Source organism: Mauremys mutica, chromosome 23 (assembly GCF_020497125.1).
Source record: "Mauremys mutica isolate MM-2020 ecotype Southern chromosome 23, ASM2049712v1, whole genome shotgun sequence".
Classification (NCBI taxonomy): Eukaryota; Metazoa; Chordata; order Testudines; family Geoemydidae; genus Mauremys; species Mauremys mutica.
In genome coordinates, this window is record NC_059094.1 from 13,651,862 (window position 1) to 13,672,957 (window position 21,096).

General features: G+C 39.6%; 1 protein-coding gene across 2 annotated transcripts; it reads right to left on the reverse strand.

Annotated features, from left to right (window-relative positions):
• On the reverse strand, window positions 1-4,111 carry PNRC2 (proline rich nuclear receptor coactivator 2). Of its 2 annotated transcripts, none has more exons than XM_044997841.1 (2): window positions 3,974-4,111; window positions 1-2,687 (listed from the first exon to the last, which is right to left on the reverse strand). In XM_044997841.1, exon 2 carries the CDS (start codon window positions 2,667-2,669, stop codon window positions 2,244-2,246), a length of 426 nt encoding a protein of 141 aa, XP_044853776.1. In that variant the 5' UTR covers window positions 2,670-2,687; window positions 3,974-4,111; the 3' UTR covers window positions 1-2,243. The 2 variants fall into 2 exon arrangements, with proteins under 2 accessions (XP_044853776.1, XP_044853775.1); XM_044997840.1 differs by having other exon boundaries at window positions 3,942-4,071.
• Between the last annotated feature and the right edge of the window lie 16,985 nt (window positions 4,112-21,096).

Here is a 21,096-nt window from a genome sequence, read left to right on the forward strand (position 1 = left end):
TTTAGGGGGGGAAGGTTAAGTAGTTTATTTGTTTTGTTTTTTTTTAAGATTTCCAATTGATACATGTACAAGCTGTACTTCATAAACATTTTAAATTTCAAATATAACAATTACACTTTGGGTACAATGGATAACATTTGGTGAGAGATTAGGAGACAAGGAACATAAATTTAGAAAACTGCCAATCTAGTCATCTTATTTGAAGATGTGTAAACATTGATAGCTGCCAGCACACTTTGAATGTATAAACAGAACTAAATGCACAGAAGTGCATCTTGAGCACTTAAAGAACCACTTTTGTTTTAGCAAGCTATTTTTTTGTAATCATTACCCTATTTACTCCCCATTCTTCATTATTGCTGATTACTGTGTTTAAACAACTGTCTTCATATTCTTTCAGTATGTCACAAATCAGTTTCTCACTTCCACCATGGAAGCATCTGTGCTTTTGTAAACTGGATTATGGCATCACTGAATAAAATCAAGCATTGGGTATCATATTACAAACAGCTTTTATTTAAACACTAATATGCTGACAACCAGCATACTGGGAATAAAGTTCAGAAGGAAGACTTAATAGGGTTTTATATATTTTTAAATAGAACAGCACTTCAGTGGTTCTTTAAGGGGAGGGACATTAAATACAGTATTGTTGCATCTAAATTCCAAATAATAAAAGCCAGATGTGGATGGCTCAATCTCCATTGCAGTATCAATGGAGTTACTGTGCTCTCAAATACATAAAACCACCTAGAACACTTTTTAAATTGTAGGCAGGGCTCTAGCTCTTAGGTATTTATATAAACTTGTCTATTGAGAGACCTTTACATTAATAGAGTTTTAGAACCTTTTTAGTGTACTATAATAGTTCATCCCAGCTAAAGTCACTTTTATACATTCAAAACAGGTGCATTTTACACAAAGATTGGTGTAGCTTTTTTTTAAAGTTTTTTTGTTTTATTAAAAATTCTAAAAGCCTCATTTGCACTGAATTTACTTAAAAAACAGCTTACAACAAAATCAAACAACGTGAATGTTCACTGGTACTTAAGTGCAAGGGCACAGCCATATGTGCTTTTACAGTTTTCTTTAAACAAAATATTTATTTTTTAAATCAGGCCATGTACTCAGCATGGTCATCTTACATTCAGCAGTTTTGTACTAAAAATACTTTTTCTGCAGGAAAGCCCAGCATAAATTTACATATGCTACAAAGTTTTACATTTATTTACATGGCTCTTTTTCCCCCAACTTATTTATATGTTTCATACTTGTCACAAGTGACACTAGTTTAAACAAATTCACATTACAGGGTATCCAATTTAAGACTAGCCCAAACAACTCTATCATTTCAGCTTTTTCAAAGATATAAAACATACAAAAATGCATTTTAAAAACTGCTCAGTGCAATCCCAATAAAGGAAAGGGATTAGAAGGTTTTTGGCTGTCACCTGGCAGTGCAAAATGCTTTTGTTAGTTGGCACATTTCAAATTGTACAGGTTCAAAATAAAAATGCATTTCTAGATTTTTGAAATGATCAAGGTACCAGGCAATTTTAACATCAAATTGTTTTGTAAGGATGCACAAAATGTGTGGGGAGTAAATTTCCTAAAAACATGTAAATTTTAGTCACGGGTTTGTCTGCCCTGTCAATCATTAACACACACCAAATAAATGCTCGCTAATATTTTTAAAAAAAAATCTCTCCTAGTGGCTAGATGTAGATTTATTTTGTAAAAAAATGACCTCTTAATTAGCTTTCAACAGGTTTCATACAATTAACTGATCTGAAACAAGTATGAAAGATACTGGTTTGAATACTTCTGTAAACTGCTTACGTTTTCCAATCAAAGCTGCATTACATAATGTAAGAGTCGGTTTTCTGCCATAATTTTCTCTCATTTCCGGGGGGGGCTCAGCATATTTTAAGTGGTCACAGTTCAAATTCCAAGCGCAATACAATACATAAGCATTACTGAGCACCAAACTGTTTGGATTGCATGCTGATATTGCAAGTACATAGTTTGTCACAGTAAATGCACACAACTCTGAATGATATGAAGAGTTAAGTTGCAAATCTCTTGAAAAAGAGATCCCCGCATCATGTGACTCAATTTTTAGATGCAGCTAACAAATCTGATTCCATAAAAAAATTGTGCATTTTGGAACTATGAATTTAACTAACAGTCTCAAATTTGAAACCCTGTAAAAATTTAAACTTTTCAATTTTTAAAGTTCCATCTCAAGCCTGGACTTTAAGTAAGGTTTTAAGCTGAAAGGTCATTATTTCTTTATCAGAAGGATTAAAGGAAACAGGTACCCAGTGACTTGGTGGCTTAGGAAGAACACTTGGTGAAGGTGGCTCACTAAATTTTGCTCCAGCATAGTTCTGATTGGTTTGAGATGTGAAAAGTGAGTTGGGACTTGATAAAGTAGGACTCCAATTCTGATTATTTGGGAAGTGCACAGTGTTCTTGCCCCCATTTTGCATGGCCTGCCATGCAATAGATGATGAGCTACATCCATGTCCTCTTTCTTTCTTCATATAGGTCATCTTCATTTGAGAATTCTGATCTTTGCTCTTTTGCCTGTTATTAAGTTGTTTATTCTTCTTGGTAATATTTCTAGACTGGGGAACTGGAATGCTGAACCTTTCTCCACCACCCATCTTCAACTTAAATGTCACCTGTATGAAAATGGAGGAACAATAGTCAGTGGGAACTCTGAATGAGACACTGATTTTTCAACGAAAAAGTTAAAAAGTTTGTGAAGTTCTGAACTGAAGTCAAACTATACGCCCACTAAATTAAAGACAAGTGTATTCAGATAGCAAAAGACTTCAGGTAGAACACGATACCATTTTATAACTCTCTGATTGGACAGACCTAAATTAAGAGTGGGGAGAGGGATCCTTAAATACCTAGCCAATTTGTAAATGTTAAAACAGATGTCTAAATGTTTATGAATTCTGTAACAGCAGGGTCTAACTACTTTTTACAAGTTTGATACCACACATCATTAAGTTAGCCCAGAACTTGGCAGAGATCAGCACTCAAATGAAGACAGCTAAATCCAGATAAAGATAGCAGAAGAAACACTTCATAGAGTTACAATACAGACTCATGGTTGAAGATGCATATATAAAATTGGTCCTGTCAGTCCACAGTTGAGTTCTCACAGCTTCTTCATTTATGCAGTCATGAGTTGACACATTCTGACATCAATGGCTAGATAGTAGATGGTATTCCAACATGGGTGCCGTAAAATAAGCCTCAACTCCCTTCTGACTGAATTCTAGCAATGCAATCTACCTAGGCATGAAACAGTTGGCCCTCAGGACTCTCCAAATAGTATGAAGTGCAGAAGTCCCTCCTCAGCAATACAGGTTACCAGAAGCACATCAAACCTGTCCTCCACTTTTTACACAGGCTCCCCTCGAATACTGTATCAAATTCAAAATATTAATCCTACTCTTAAAGGTGCTTAATGATACCTGTGATACCTATATCACCCAAAGCTCGGCAGTTGACAACTGATTACTGCACAAGATGTCTGTAGGAGCAGCTTTCTTGGTCCAGTCCAGGAGTGAGGAGCCAACTTCTGCAGAATCTAAGAACCATCACATCCCTCCCTTTCTAAGTGCAAATGCATTTCTTTCAACCTTGCCTTCACTGATAGAAACATAGTCCATGTACTTTCTTAAAATTAAAATAAAAACATAGAGCCTTCTCCCTGGAGAGAAAGGAAAAAGAAAAGAACCACACTTTCGGTGGCAGATAGACTACTGAAACCTGCTCAGATACCATGGTGATGGGCATGGCATAAGAACCTGTAGAGAGAATGAGAATACTATCTGGAATCTAAAATCCAATTTCAAACCACTGCTTTCCAAAGCACTTGCAGCTAAGCTTGTAGCCAAATGACTTTCTTCCCCACCTACCACATCTTCCACAGTCCTCATTATCCCTCTACCTTTCAGTCTTCTTTTCAGACTCTGCAGCCTCCACCTCTCGTTCCCTTTCCTGCTGCCAACCCCGAAAGAATAGGTGCTGACTTCTGTTGGACCCCTTCCTTTGGCTCGGAATGGAAGTTTTCATGGGCTGATCTGCTGTGTTCAGCCAGGAAGCCGAGCCCAACATCAGATTCTCAGCACACAGGCTCCAGAAGAGAAGTCTAAGCTATGAAGACAAAAAGAAAAACATTTGAACTCAGGTAAGGGAAAAACAGGCGCTAGCCAAAAAACAATTTGGGATTGAAAGTAACTACCATTTGCAGCAATTTCTAAAAAAGGGAGGGGCTGGAAAGAATTCACACAAGGGACGAATACAAATAATTTGTCCATCTTGGATCTGAAAAACATGGGGATAATATTGATTTCACACAGACATTTTCTGCAAGGCTGAATTATTTTATACTTTATTTGTATACTATTAAGAGCATACTAGCCATGTTGCAGAGATAAAAATTTGCTACAATACTAAGCTCTTATTTTTGCCTATAGCTTTATAAAGCATGAAAAGGCAAGCAGGACTTGGCTCGTTAAAGAGTCAAATATAATGGGAGGATAGTGATTTGGGATAGAGTCCCAATGTGTTAACACCTCCCCGGGCACTCCCGTGTAAGTCAACAGAACTGCTCACAGAAGCAGGCAGGCACTAGGGTAGCACAGGAGAGTGTTTACAGATTCCAGCCTTAACTGCCGGAACACTTTCCATTTAAGACATTTACAGTTAAACCTTCAGACACTTCCCCTTTCGGTATAGCTCACACCGTCGGACTACTGAGCTCTCCAGCTGCTGCTTTCCATTTAGCAGTAACAGGATACACATCCTCAGTTTCTAGTCAATGTACTGAGTGAACTCATATGAGCTCATTCTTCCCCACCATCACGATACCAAATCAATAAGAGGATCGGGTCATTAGCTCACCAAATTACTTCTTGCTAAACTTCCCCGCCCCCACTATCCCACACCCTCCCCTGAAGCGCTACAATGAACCAACCACCCGCTCCGCCGCCCTTCACTTTGTTGTGACCACAGAACGGCTCGTGGCTACTAAATAAAGGAGCTGTGGCTCGGAGGGTTACACACACGCGCGCCCCAGGGTCCTCTCCCCCACAAGGCACATAACAGGGGCTTGTTACTCCCGGGTTACCTTTCCCCAGCCCCTTTGGGATCTTCCTGTCCTCGGCCACAAAGTTCCCCCAAACTCTTCGCCCCCGGCCTGATCCTCCCATCCCCGCCGCCTCAAACCGTCTCCCCAGCTCCCCCCAAACAACCGGGCAGCTCAGTGACAACAACATGGCGGCCGCTGCGCTCGGCTCCTCTCGTGTCCCCTCCCCCACTTACCGACTTCCGTCCCGCTCACACGCCCCAAGCCTCCGGGAATCGGATCCCACTGCCTCTCCGCCGGCAACGCCACACTCAGAGCCCCCCAAAGCGCAGCCCGGGCCGCGGCTCCGCTGCTGCTGCGCTCGCTGCCTTCGCCACCCACACAAAATGGCGGCCGCCTTCCTGCACTGGACGCCGCCAGCCACCACCCGCCCCTTCTCCCGGCATTGACCAATGGGAGCGCGATGTATCCCCGCCCCGGCCAATAGGAGCCAGACCAGCCTGTTGCTGGGGCGGAAAGGAGGCAGGGTGGGGAGGTTGGAGCTGCTGTTGTTGTAGGTTTGAATCGCCTCAGAGAGGAGCATGTCGGGAAGGGAAAGAGAGCGGGTTGAGGGGAGCTCGAGGGGTTTCCACAGTGTCATGGAAAGGAAGTGGGGGGCTGGAGGGCGAGACTGAGAGGAAAAAAGGCGCTCAGAGGGGGAGCTGGGTGCCATGCTGAGGGGAAAAGGGGCCGCTCATGGAGGAGGAAGCGGGGGGGGGCATACTGAGGAGGAAAAGGGGCCGCTCATGGAGGAGGAAGCGGGGGGGGCATACTGAGGAGGAAAAGGGGCTGCTCATGGAGGAGGGAGCTGGGGGGCACACTGAACGGGAAGGAGGTGATCAGAGGGAGGAAATGGGGGGGGGCACACAAAGAGGTTGCTCATGGAGCAGGATGTTGGGGGTAACGCTGAGAAGGGGCTGCTCAGTAAGGGAGTTGCACTGTAAGGGGCAGGGCAGACCCCCGCAATTTCACTGGCCCCTCAGCCAATAATTCCTAAATTAGACACCGCCCATGAAATACCAGTGTCATTGCCCCTTTCTATCCAGCACCTTCCTGCTCTCTGACAGAGTCCACAACTGAAGTTGGTCTGAAGATATTACTTCACTCATCTTGTCTCTCTAATATCCTGGGACCAACCTGGTTACAATGGAAGATATTGAATGATCCCATTTGGAACGGAAATTCTGCAGCATAAAGAAAAAGGAACCTATTGCAACATCTGCTTCCTGAGCAAATGCAAGAAATGAAACATCATTCCCAGAGGACAGCATGTGTTACCTGCTGACCACTATAAACAACTCAATATGCTGAACAGCTCTGTAGAAGGACTTCAGAAAAACTAGGGCACCATCTCCTCCACCTCACATACTCCAAAACAGCCATCAAAAACATTTCAGAAGTTGATCTCAATAAAAGATATTACCTCACCCCTCCCTTGTCGCTCTAGAGTCCACACCACAGATGCTGTGTCTTCCCACCCAGATAGAGTCCACATGCAGTACTGCCAGCCGTTCAGATGAAAAAAATTGAGTCAGACCACTAAAATTGTGAGGGTGTTTTTTTTTTAATTTATTTTGGGTTTTGCCCTCTGGTTTCTGAGCCTTTAGGGTCCACTTGCTTCCTGTTTTTAGGTTTTTCTCCAAAATGAGGACTAGAAACTTTTGAAAATAAAAGATGAGATTTTCATGCAATTTCCTGATTTCAGCAGTTGGAACTTTAAAAAAAATCTCAAATCACAAGACTCAATAAAAATCACAAAAGCTAGCAACAACATATGTGTGCAGATGCACATACACACACACCCAACCATAAAATGCCACCCTGTAGTACATACAAATACCCCTTTGTGCTTTCCCACCCTGATGGACTCCATATGTGCTTGCAGCACATGCGATGGTGCCTTCCCACACAATGGTTATTTTATAGAGAAATTCCACATTTTAGTAAGGAGTTTTAGAGCTGATGGCTTTGGAAAAATAAATAGCAGCTTGCTGGAGGTACTCAGATATGTGTAATGTTAGAAGTAGTCGCCGGGGAGATGGTTTAGTGCACAGAGGGCAGGTGCCACAGTCAAAGGTGCATGATGAATGCAATTTGTCACACACAAATAACCAGATACATATGTGAGGTGAGTGGGTGGGTGTATATACATACAGCACGTTCCATCCCAGCAAAGCCTGTGTACTGGCATATACATATGGATTCTTCCAAGCACAAAGTGTGTCTGTAAGATTATGAAAGGCTTAGGGCACACCATTTAATATACCATTTTTAAACAAAGTTAAAATATAGCTTCCTATAAACAACATGAAATATCCCCCATATCCATCATCACCCAAGCGCAAGATGTATTCTGAGAAAATAAAATAGTTCTACACTATTTTCTAACAATAAACATACTGTCCCTATTTTGCCAACAGGGGAAACAAATTCAAGAGGCAAAGTCCCTGCATTGAAAATACCCTTGCCAACATCCCTGATGTTTATATTTGATAATTATCAGTTCAAGCAACCTATCTGATTTAAACTGCCTGCGTGGCACATGACACTTGGCCTCTCTGAGATTCAGAGCTTATATACTGTCTTCTACCTGTTTTGAATCTCATATATAGATTTTTGTTGAGATCTTGGCTTGCATCTGAAGTGTTAAGTGACCAAGTACCATCGAAGATGGACAGTTCTTCCTTAGAGAAGAAAGGATCCTTTGCGTGATTTATACATAGATTTCAGGATATTTTATTAAACAAGCAGGCGTATTGATACTATATACAGCACACTAGTTTGAAATAATCAGTTATATCATGTGTAATGTTGTCCTCCCAGGAGAGGAAAGGGATTTCTGACTGCATCTTTTAGAAGTATGCTTTAGAGATTTGAATAAAATTTCCCCAAAGATGAGTTTAAATCTTTTTTTTTAATTTCTTGTTTCTAAAGATGTAACCCTGCAGAGTTGTGCACTCAACTCTCTGTTAATCAAAGTTTTAACAGATATTTTAAATGTTTTTGTAAAAAGTGCTTATTATTGATAAAACAAAAAGTATATCAGCTGTATTAAATCAGATTTTCACATGACCAAGCCCATATATTACTACATACTAGCCAAAGAATTAACGTTTACTAGCTCACTCCCTTCTTAACATAGCTTCTGGTGCCTATTTCCAAGCATTAATACCAGTGCAATATATGTCTGTACTTGCCATTTACATTCCAGAACACTTAGGAATCTGTTTAGATTATTTTGTACTTGTCTTCACATAGCAATGTTGAACAAAAACAGAATAATTAATAAGCAATATATTTATGAGTTTTTCTTTTAATTTTTAGGGCCCTTGAAAGGTTCCAAATTTACTACACTGGATACTGACATCTTCCATTTATCAACAAACTAAGAACAGCACAAAGAGAGCAGGCAGAAATAGCCAAGCTCCAACATGCATAATCCCTAAATTAGAGGAACGACCAATGGTGCAAAAAAGTAGTTTAGGGATTGTCTATACTTAAAACACTGCAGAGGCAACTGCGCCATTGTAGCGCTTCAGTGAAGACACTGACAGAAGGGCTTCTCTAGTCAGCATGGGTGCAAGTGGGTGCACTGCAAGCGCTCATGGTGAGGGGACACACCATCAACAGAAAGAGGGTAGTGTGGACATGAAAAACAGCAGTAATTACTGCAGTGGCTCTAAATCAACCTAACATAGGTCAACTTAATTTGTAGTGTAGACACATGGCCTTAGTACCTTTTCCAGACCTGAAGGAGAAGTCTGTATAGCTCAAAAGTTTCTCTCTCTCACCAACAGAAGTTGTTCTAATAAAAGGTATTACCTTACCCACCTTGTATCTCTAATATCCTGGGATCTACATGGCTACAACAACACTGCATACAGCTCTCATAAAGACAGCTGTGTCAATTGAGGTGGAAGGCACTGGATCTCAATTCCTGTCTTCAAATAAATGATCATAAGAAACATTTGCTGGAATCTTTGGATATTAAGACTACATATTGATCACAAATGATATCTGGTGTGTCATATCAGTAGTTGGTTAACTAGGGCCTTTAAAATTGTTTGATTCAATTCTCCCTGATTTTTTGTTAACTGTAAGATAAGAAAAGGCTTCAGTACTTCATGACCCTTGTATGTTTAGTCTGCCTGAAATATGTACTCTTTTGGGCACTTGTTTATTGTGGCAACACTTGTATAGTTTATCATGCTAAAGTATTTTGAATTAAAACGAAACATTATCAGTAGTAATGTTATCAGTAAATCGCAAATAGTTTGCACCAAGTAGCCATTTATGGGATTAGAATAACATGAGATCTCGTCTTCTCATGGTATTTCAGTTTGCATGGGAAAAAGACAAAGCCTGATTGCACATTATTGCAACTCATATATAAATCCCATAGGGATTAAACAAATCTATGAAAATCAAACAAATCATAGAACCTTTACACACATCCTGTCGCATGCATGCATATATATATAACGTAAGAGTTACTAACATAGTAATTGCCATATAGGATCGCACCTCAGTGATCATTCTAATTAAATATTCTGGTAGTGGTGAATACCAGCTGCTTCAGAGAAAGGTGTAAATTCCCAATAATGGCTAATTATGGCATAACCTAATCAGAGAGTTTATTTCTAATCCTAGGTGATGTACTAAAGCATGGGGGTTCATATACCTTATAATATTTTTAATCCTATCTGATGTAACTGTGGCTGTAAAAACAACGTTTTTTTAATAGTGTGTGAAGGACAAAGCAAAACATTTTCATGAAACTATTGGATCATCCTTTTTTAAAAAATGTTATTTAAAAATAAAATTATAAATCTTGACCTATCACAGGAACTTTTGTGTGATTGATATTTGTACTTGTATTTTTTCTACTAAATACAAACACTTATTTATCAAGAACTGAGTCCCATGATCAATTCAAACCGTATAAATCACTGCCTTTGCTGCTAGCCAAACCACTGCTTTCTAACCATTTCCAGGCCAACATGCATCAGGTCATGTGGGTCAAATCACCAAATGACTCCTTAACATGTAACCATCTTTAAAAATCCACTTTCTATGAATCCCTTTTGAAATGTGTTGTTTTTTCTGCAGTCATTTCCAAGCTCCCTCTTTAAATATGCTCTTTAAATTGCTAATCATGAAGCTGAGTTCAAAGTGATAACTGTACATCCACATGTCTCCAATGAATTGGACCCTTTTCAAATTCATGCTATTCATTATTAAGCACAGGAATTAATCCCATAGCTCTTTCAATTTCCAACTGTACATTTTTGTAGTAGTTAATACTGCATATGGAAGGACAAAAACAGCGTCAACAGCTAAAAAAATTTACTTGTTCAGCGTATTTGAAACAATTTCTGTTTCCAAAGTTTCCCCAGCTGGATCTGAACTAAGTGAGTTGTTAAACCACGCTGCATATTTTATTATCTAGATGAATCAGAATTCGTAAAGCTTTAGTCTAATGGAAAAATATGCATTACATATTAAACCTGTTCTTCACACACACACGCACCCTCACATTGTTTACAGAGGAAGGACCTCAAAATGAATGATAGCCCAAAAGTTAAAATAAGAAACTCTAAATGGTTGTGTAGTTCAGTTGATTTCAGTTCCGGTGATAAGGAATGTCCCCATTTAAGATATTTGGCAACTTAATAAAATTGTTTTACTTCCTTTATCTATTTCCTCATGCAGCTATGCCATATAGTTCTAAATGTTATTTGAAAAGAAATATATCAACTAGTTTTGACGTCTCAAATTTTGATTTATTTTTAAATGCCAATATCTAATACAGCATGAATGTAAAGGTTTTCATGGTTTACTTTATGAACAAATACTAGAACTGTGCTGTGGGACTGGATTCTAAGTAATCTGAATAAATCAGAATATCTTGGTATTTATATATATGTTTTCATGGTTTTTTCCCTTTGATTCAAAGGACCATTTATAGTGCTGAAATAAAACAAGATTTGGTGTTCACTGTATTTTCAGCACCCAGGAACTAAAATGCTGCAACAAAGAATCAATGAGGAGCCTTTTAAAATCATAAAATCCTAAATAAAAGGAACCTATGCACTCCCCTAAAAAGAACTAGAAAATGAAACTGACTAGAAACAAAAAGGAAAGTGACCAGTCCAGTTTCATCTAACAAGAAGAATAAATGTGAAAAGTAGAAATCAAGGCTGGTCTTGTGATTAAGTCACTGCTCTGGAATTCAGTATTATGTTTCACTGTGTACAAACAGAGAAATTGAATACAAAACATAAAGTACTCTGGATGGAATGTTGAAACATAATGCTACTTTTTCCTTAGAATTCAGAACAATAACTCACAAGAACACAAAACAGAGAGAGGCAAAACAGGCTGCTCCCTAAAACAGAAAGGCTCCGCTCACCCCACTTTCTTCTACAGAGGCTAGCTAAAAACAGACTCTGCTAGGCCCAGATAGAAAGCTTCCCTACAGAGCCCCCTAGACTACAGGCAGGACAAGGAAAAAAACACGAGGATTTAAAGCGATAGCTTACAATTTTATTACAGTTTTTAGGAGTTTGGGGTTCAGTTCCTAGTTCTGCCACAGATTCCCTGTGTGATCTTGGACAAATCACCTAATCTATCTGTGCCTGAGTTCCCCATCTGTAAAATGAGGATAGTAATACTTCCCTTCTCCCAGCCTTTGTCTGTTTAGCCTGGAAGCTCTTTGGGATAGAGACTGTGTCTTAGGCCTGGTCAATACCACAAAGTTTTACCAATAAACTAGCCTTATCTTGGCCCATGTTTGGGAACATCAACAACAGTAAAACTCTGAATTTCTGTCTATCAAGTTAAACCACCTTCCCGAATTACGTAAATCCTCTACTGGCATTCTTCCTCCACTACCATGTCTATATGGATGACGCATGTACCTGTATGTATATATACAGCACCTGGGGCTCTCAGGTCTCAGGTGGAGCCTTTAAGCACTGTTGGAATGGAGACAATAACAATCAGACAGTAGAGTAATTGGATCTTTAAAAATATTTTGTTTTAATAATCTAATGTGTTATGAGTAACAGAGATAAGGAATGATGTTTTAATACAGGGGTTCTCAAACTGGGGGTCGGGACTCCTCAGGGGGTCGCAAAGTTATTATATGGGGGGTCACGAGCTGTCAGCCTCCACCCCAAACCCCACTTTGCCTCCAGCATTTATAATGGTGTTAAATATATTAAAAAGTGTTTTTAATTTATAAGGGGGGGGTCGCACTCAGGCTTGCTGTGTGAAAGGGGTCACCAGTACAAAGGTTTGAGAATCACTGTTCTCATATATAAATTTATAGTGACATAGTCTCTAAAACAGACTGGTTCAGGCTTTTTTCATGCTTCCATTTGCACGACCACAGTTTTCTGTGAAGAATTACCATGTATTTGTGTGTTTTTTCTCCCATTTGCATTAGGACATCTTGCTTCCTTTCATGTCTGAGATTCTTCTAGTTTCTTACATTGAAACATCAGGCTGTAGAAACAGGACTCGCTGTATTGTATACAACTACTTGGGCCTTGAAACTGCCGTAGTTATCTCAAATAAATAACTGTTCTCCCCTGCATATCAGCTCATTACTCAATGTGTTAAAATCCTTATTTTGTTTGTACTGGCTGAAATGTCACTTCATCCTGTGATTTATAGATGTTTTTCAATCTGAATTGTGTCGAGAACAGGTTCCTGATAACATTTTGAGTTTAGAAAGAACATGTTACATGCTACAAACGTGCCCTCTGAGCTATGGTAGAGAGCTACAGTGTATTTTTAACTCAGATCAAGGATGACACATGGACTGGTTGTTTTTTCCTTGCTATCTCTTTCTAGTTATTTAAAAAGACATCTTGTCTCTTTCTGTATCAGTTTGGGGTCAGGCTGACATCCATTCAGCTGGACACACACGGGAATGGAAAAAGACAGTGGTAAACAAGCCACATATCTGCACAGAAACTCTTCAGCTACAACATTCCAGGAAAATGTGTGCATGCTCAGAAAAAGGTTGTGCCGTTCATTGGGTTCAAAGAAGAGTTCAGTATTTATTTCAAAGTAGAAGACAGAGTTTATCCAGTCTAGAGCTTCCAAACAACACAGTGCTCAATATAAAACCAAAAAAAGCGCCAGCATTTCACACAGTATAGTAGTAGCTCTGAAACCATAGTCAGGATACCGCCTTCCAGTGGTACTCTGGGACCAGGAGAGAACTCTCACAGCATAGTCACTTGCTTTGGGCTGCTGTAGGCAGCCCTATTCAGGTTCTTCCTCATCCCCAGGTCTCAGTGCAGAGGATTTATTGGGGATGCGAGTGGACAGTACTGTGCCTCATGCCACTCTGGCCATTCTGACTTGCACCACGTGCCACAGGGTGCCCTGGGGAGACTGCCTACGTTGTGCCATGAGCCAGAGCAACCAGTGCATATTAGGTGGCTTAAAACCCCAGTCACTTTCCAAACTGCACTTCCTGAAGGTACAGCACAGAATGTCTGACTCAGTCTTTATTCTGGGTCTTCCCCGGAGATCTCCCACATCACTAACATCTGGACTATTTGATCTTGGGGAAACACATCCTGGGGAGACATCTCAAACACAACTCTGATGCTACTGTGAGTCTTCTCTCTTCCTTTCCAATGGCTCTGCTGCTAAGGGATTCTATTGCAATGTGCATCCCACTGGTTTCTCTTTTATTGACTCACTGTGACTGCTACAGAAGGTCAAACTGAACATGGTTTTTTAGGCAGGGCTGGCCCTGGATGTTCTTAATATTGTGTCATTTGAACATGCTTTCAGGAGGATTAGATGACACAATATGAAAAATTATAGTGACCGCCCTAGACCAAATGGTGCTCTAGGCGAGGAGTGTCTTCAGCACCCCCCCATCCCATTTGTTAAACTTTTGAATACCTTATTTTTTATTGCATTTGTAGTCCATTTTATGACTTTAATCCACAATTTGGAAACATGATTTTTCCTTGTCATATAAGACAATACATTTCCACACTAGGGTCTGTAAATCTGTATTTATTCATGCCATATATAAGCAAATGAATTGATTTCCTATAAGCTTATAGAAGCTTTTTAATTTTAAGAATAACTGAAATGTACTAACCTCAAGAAATTGAACTGGGCCCCAACATTGGGCAGACCAGTATTAAATAGTGTTACAGTAGGTGACAGCCTTAGAATGTAAACCCTAGTCCTTTCATTCAAAGGGTCGCTATTCTCGACTTTGCCCTCATGAACTGAAGCACAGCGTCTGAGAGATTCAAAGAATGGCCAATGGCATTTTCAAGCGATAAAATAACAAGCGATTCTAGGAGGTTAATGAAAAAAATAATCTATGTACAGGATACCTGAAACGTTTTACTTCAAACATTCTATTTTCCCTTTTGTCACTAACAACAGAAACAGCACCCCGAGCCTGGCACCCCCTTAACCCCAGCACCCCAGGTTGCCTGCCCCTAAATCGGGTCCTGAGAACATCAACAGCTATGAGAAGCTCATCTACATCAATGTTGCTACCAAAAGTGGAGTTGCACCAGTGCTAGCCACTGTATGAAGCTTTTGCACAAAATTTCCAGTGTAGACAAAGCCTTGGAATCCAGGCCTCCATGATCCCAAATCCAAGTGTATCACCTCAAACTGAGATCTTGTCCAATCTTATAAACTAAGCATGTTTGTGCCAGGTCAGTGGCTGGGTGATAGACTTCATCCTCCTATCAGTGGTGCTGCAGGAACTGGTGTTGGTGATTCATTTGGTGAGTCAGTATTGAGCCAGTGCCTTGGTATTGTTTGATGGATGATTTGCTGCCAGAGGCACCCAGTTTTGTGTGAATCATACACTATAGGTACTTAATCACTCATGGTTTTTATGGGAGTCAGATGCTAGTGTTGGTTTCCCAGCCAAACATAGGATACCAACAAAAAGGCAACATGGGAATACAGGCTGCCTGCAACATGGGAAATACAGGCTGCCTGCAACATGGGAACTTAGATAAATATAATCAACCTACCTAAACTCTAATGTGTCAATTTCCGCTTACATTTAAAAATTTCTGCATGAAAGTAGGTTATTGAAATGGAGACCATCCTTTACTCAGAATTTTGCCAATAGCCAGATGGCAGCATTTCTTAAGGACCTCGGGTTTTCAACAGTCATCATAAAATATTCTTAAGTTCAGAAAATCCATAGAAAAAAGTGATGCACGCTACCTACCTATTGTTCTGTCATGGGTCATTTATCCAGAATCCATGAAGCTTGACAAAGTCATTGTGGTTCATGTGTCCACAGGTCACTAAGTCTCAATGGCTTCAGACAAAGACAGAATGACGTCCCTCTTCCCACTTGATTCCTGTGTTCTCTGGTTAAAGCTGAAAGCTCATTCCCTTCTTTGAAATGTATCACTCTTGTATGTAGAGCAATTAGCAAAGGGGCTTGATGTGAATTTGCTATAATTAAATGCTTGACACTCTCCTCTCTGCAGCTCCTAGAAGACACAAAGTTTCCTGGGCATTATCTTGGTTGCCCACATCATTCGACCCATAAAAAAGTCAATTGAATGGCTACTGAAAGTGCAAGGAGAGAGGATACATTATTCTGCTTTATGTTTTAATTCTGAGTTATTCTGACTCTCCATTGGGAATTTGAAAAGTGCTGAAAGGGTCTCGCTTCTTTTGATTTGTCACAGCATTCGAGTTTTTCCTTTACTTTTTACTGAATAACCTTGAGAAATTTAGGTAACGTTATCGGTGTATTGGTTAAACAAATCCAAAACTAATTTGCCCTCTATAAACCAGTCCACATGAATGCTCATATTTCCCATGTTGCAGGCAGCCTGTATTCCCATGTTGCCTTTTTGTTGGTATCCTATCAAGTCTACTTTGTGCTTTCTACATGAGAGAAAGCAAAAATTATTATTGGCATTGGGCTGTATCAGGAAATCCCCAAACTCTTTAATATTCTTCTCATCAGGTTGTTGATTATAATCCAGTCGCTTTGGTCCTTCTAATGTTAATACAGCCACACATCTGTTTCACAATGATGCCACTGTAACTAATTTCTGGCACTGTGTTCCAAACATTACTTCTGATAGAGAATCATATGCATATGTTGTGCCTGATACAGCTGCTCTTGAATATTCTCAGTGTAAACATTCCAAAAAGATGAGACATAAATAGGTATGTTCCAAGAACTTGAAGCTGTTTATTGAAGCATTTTTTTTCCAAATAACTAATACAAGCCTGGCAGGGTTCCTATACTCCCTACATAAGTGATCTGAATTAGTTCAATAAGCACTGGTATTTGAGGAGCATTATCTGTACAGTTAGATTCCTCCCTGACACTACTCAAAGCATGGATATATGCTCAGAAGTAACACTAAAAATGGCTTGCAGGTTCATTGTGTCTCAGCGGCATCCAAATAAAATGTGTTCACTGTACAAGAGACGATAAAGTTTTTTCTACGTGCCCACTCTGTGAACTCAGTGGTTTGAGAATTGGCCTGTTAAACCCAGGGTTGTAAATTCAATCCTTGAGTGGGGCATTTAGGGGTCTGGAGCAAAAATCTGTGAATTTAGCCTAAAATTACACTGGCTTCTTCCTGGGTCTTGTAATATTGCCAGTAACAATATTTCTGCCACAGCTACCTGTGCAGCTCCTAAATCTTCACATTCAGTCCTCAGTCACATCTGTGCAACCTTATTGTCTGTCTAGTAATAATACAAATCAAGGGAAGAGAAATATTATATTTAATGTACATGCAGAATTATTTCTGTTTTTTCCCAAAGTTTTCCAAGAGGCACTAGTCGCTCTTTAGCTCACCATATACAGAATATCCATTTATGGAGGTTATATTTCTGGCTCCCAGGCCCTCTGTAATGATAGTGAAGGAATTTGTATCCTTTTGTTCTATTAATTTATGACTCAAAGGGAAGGTAGAAATCCATCAGTTTAAAGGGACAGAGTCAGCTTCAAATTTGTAGTTAAAAATAACTTAACAAGACCTAATATTTATAAAATACTCTTATTTCTGCTGAAATATATTTTTGTTTGGTAGGATGTAAGCACTCACTTGCCCTGTTTGCAACCCAAACATTAAAACTAGAAACCTTTTGCTAGAAAGGGGAACGGAGCAAAACCAAAAATGAAACTGACTTATCTATTTCCATTTGAAATGTAAAAAAGGAAACCCAAGAGCATAAATGGTGAAAAGCGCACTGTTTTGCAATGTATTTAACTTTTAATGATCTACAGTGTTATTAGTAACAAATCATATGTAATAACTAAAAACATGACTAACTTGACAGTGACCCTTTAAGATGTTTTTTGCTTAAACCCAATAATACCTTTGATGTGAAAAGGAAATTTGGTGTACAGCCAGGACAAAATTTAGGGAAAGAGCTAGGGATTTGTTGCTGAAAACTTTTGACAACAGCCAGGATAAGATATTTAACTCTAAACAGGGACTGTTGTACATGCTGAGCATATTTATTTTCTATATAACCTGGCACAAGGTGCCATTGTTGTGAGTTTCAGGGGAAAGAATGGCTTTTCAAAAGGAGTTTCGTACAGAAGATGCACACTACAGTAAGCAGGCTGTGTGGTTTGTGAAAGGGAACTGGCCCTGAGTGCTATTCCTGGCTTTCCTGTAGTGTGGCCTTGGGTGAGTCACTTCATCTCTCTGTCCCTGTTTCTGGTCCCGCCCTTTGCTTGGCTTGTCTATTTCAATTTTAAGCTCTTTGCTTCTTAATATGTGTTTGTACCTGGCCTAGCACAATGCGGCCCTGCTCTGGACTGGGGCCGCCAGGTTCTACTATAATACAAACAAATAATAATAGACTATCATTGGCCATTGAAAGCTTTTCATATCCATCATGTTAATTCCTCATATACTTCCCATGAAAACAAATATAGTTTGAAAAAAACCTTGTCCCAGCAGGGTCTAAGGATTAAAGGTTTTTATTTCATATCCTTTTCTGACATGAGAAAGAAAGAGGAAACAGATCAAAGAGGAGACACTATATTCCCACATTTGCTATCTTCTCCTCAATCTCTGTTTTTTCTTACCCTGGTTTAAAGCTTGCCTGTTCTGTGCTCCTTCTTTTACAGTATTGCTAAACGGAATCCAAAATAGAGGCTGAAGTATTTATAGAATAAGCCCTTCACATGGAGGCAGAGCAGAGCTAGAGGTCCTATATACACAGCTCTGGCATATCTACTTTACATCAGCATCTGCTTCAGGAGGAGAGATAGCAATTGGGGGGGAAAGGTCCAGGGTGTTTGTACAGAGCTGGTTCACTTTATATACACCCTTTGTTTTGTTTTAATTCTTCACTTGTATTTGTACGGAGTAATCATGTTTTATAATAGAACTGCAAAATATTGTGCATTGCATCACAAAATGTGGACTAGAAAATAATAAATTAAATCTTGCACTTTTGGTTAAACTGCACTGGGTGGGAGTATTTGATAAAGAAAAAAAGCCAAAGGTTGCTTTTACATTATGGATTTTAACTCCATGATTCTTTCAGAATGATGTCTATATGGCTTCACAAATTGCTTCCTACAATGGTGTATGAAAGCCTGAATTAGTACTCTTATTTGGGACTGTTGCTAGAGTTAAGAACTGTTCAACATAAGAGTGATAAAATCGGGTCCTTAGCAATTTAAACATTTAGTTTTTGGTAATAAAAATGGTTGTATGGATGATGTGTTTATAATATCTTACTTCTACACATCCCAGAGCGCTAAGGAATCATTGTATCCACCAATGCAGCCATCTCTGGGGTGGGACTTAGCAGCTGTTTAGCCTCATACAGCAATTATTATATCATTTTATTTATGTTACAATAGAGGCCAAATTGTGTATGTCTCCGCAATACATAATCTCCATCAAGTGTGCCTTCATGCCATGCTGGGGCATTGGGGTCAGTGCTTACTCTGCAGGAATAGTGCCATCTCCTGAATTACACGCTACTCCCTGCAATACAGTTTCCTCTAGCAACACTCCGGGGCCCTGAGGTTAGTGAGTGCTAATTTGGAGGGTGGAGGAGTGCCCCCTACTGGATCACCCACATTTCAGCTTACATCACAAAAGTGTTCACTGGAAGTCCTTAATTCAATCACAGAGACAGCTTGGTGCCGTTCATTTGAGACGGTCTGATATGATCACAGAGCAAGAGGTTTGCACTTTTTGCCAAGAGTCTATTATAAACATCAGAGGTTCATGCCTTACTCACATTTTTTTTTTAACAAGCTTGGATGAGTTGCCTAATTTAAACTCCTCCAGTCTGGTGCAGTATATTCAGATCTTCTCTCAGTGCCATGGTCGCCCTTATGTATAGCACTATTTTGTTCATTACACTTCCGCTGGGCTACAAGCGGACAGAAAAAGCAGAACCTGCTCTTTGTGAGAATGTCAACATTAATAATTAATTTCAACCATTTGGCTCGGGGGTGAGGATTTTCCAACACAAGCCTGTTGACAGACATGCTGGCTGCTGCTGATGCCAAGGGGAAGTTCATACAGCCTCAGGTTTTAAATCCAGAACAGAAGGGACTAAAAAGAATAAGATGATACAATCAATTTATAAGCACTCGCTTCCACTCTGGCAAGACAATTTTACTTTATACCAGATGCCAGAAAGCCTTATTAAAAGGCATAGTGTTCTCTCAGTTATATTCCTGATATAACAGTGGTTTTCTCTAATAACATTCATTCTTTTGTCAGAAACTATGATTCTTTTTGCAAATACAGGAAACTTTGTTTTATGGTTCAAAGAATCATGCTGGAAATAAAGACGCAATCTAGCAGGGATTGATTTGGGTTCAGATGCTGGCTTTCAAACTGAGGACCAGCTGCATTATTCTAGGGTCAGTCTATTCTCTCCTTGCTGTGTGTAGCTCCCATTAATAATTATTGTTTATGTTGCAGTAGATGTGCTAAGTGTCTTCCAAACAGATAGGAAGAGACAGCTAAGGTTGTTACCAGCTCACATTGCCAGGGGATAATTTGTAGCTCTTAAAGTCATGTTTCCTAGTGATCAGGTGGGCTATTATTACAGTTCGGAAGCAGAGGTTTAGAGTAGTTCTAGCAGATGTAGGAAATATAAGAATATACAAGGAAATACTTTACATCAGTAGGTGGCAGTAGAGTACAGGATCAGGTTAATGTTTTTACCTGAATACAAGCAAAAGTTTGCCAAAAAATTATTTAAAATGAGAAAATCAAACCATGTTTCTTCCACAGGAGGGCAGGGGGATTACATATTTGGATTTTAGGAAAGGGTTTATTTTGAAACCACACATATGGTTTTAGAAATTCATGTCATTGTGTGTGTGTGTGTGTGCGCACGCATGCGTAAAAGCTGAGTCCATCTAAAATCGGAAATCTTGAATTCCACCTTCATCTGTTTCATGATATAGTCTCTCTGCACAGATTACAGATGAATTGTTTCACAAAACCAGATCACAGGAACTTTCATTTGGGGAGAGGGCTGGTTATATTTTTACTGCAGTTTTAAAAAATAATTTCCTGGCATTTTTATAATAAGCAGAACCCAGAAATGTTTGCCTCAGCTACACTGACACATCAAATAAAATCCTTACTCAGGATAAACACAGACAAGAGGTTCAGGATTTGGCCATGTAATATATGAGTAAGAACCCAGTGTTTCTTGATAATGTGTTGAGGAGAAGTTGACTATTCCGAATGCTCAGAAATATCAGGCCCAGAGCCACAAAAGTATTTAGATGCCTAACTCTCCCTCAAATCAAGGCAGGCCTAAGTGCCTGATCCCAACCTGCTGAAGTCTTTGGGAATCTTTCCTCTGACTTCAACAGGCTTGGATTCAGGTCCTAAATCTTGTTCTCTTTGGCCGTTCACATAATTTTCCTTTTTAATGGCTATCTCTTAATT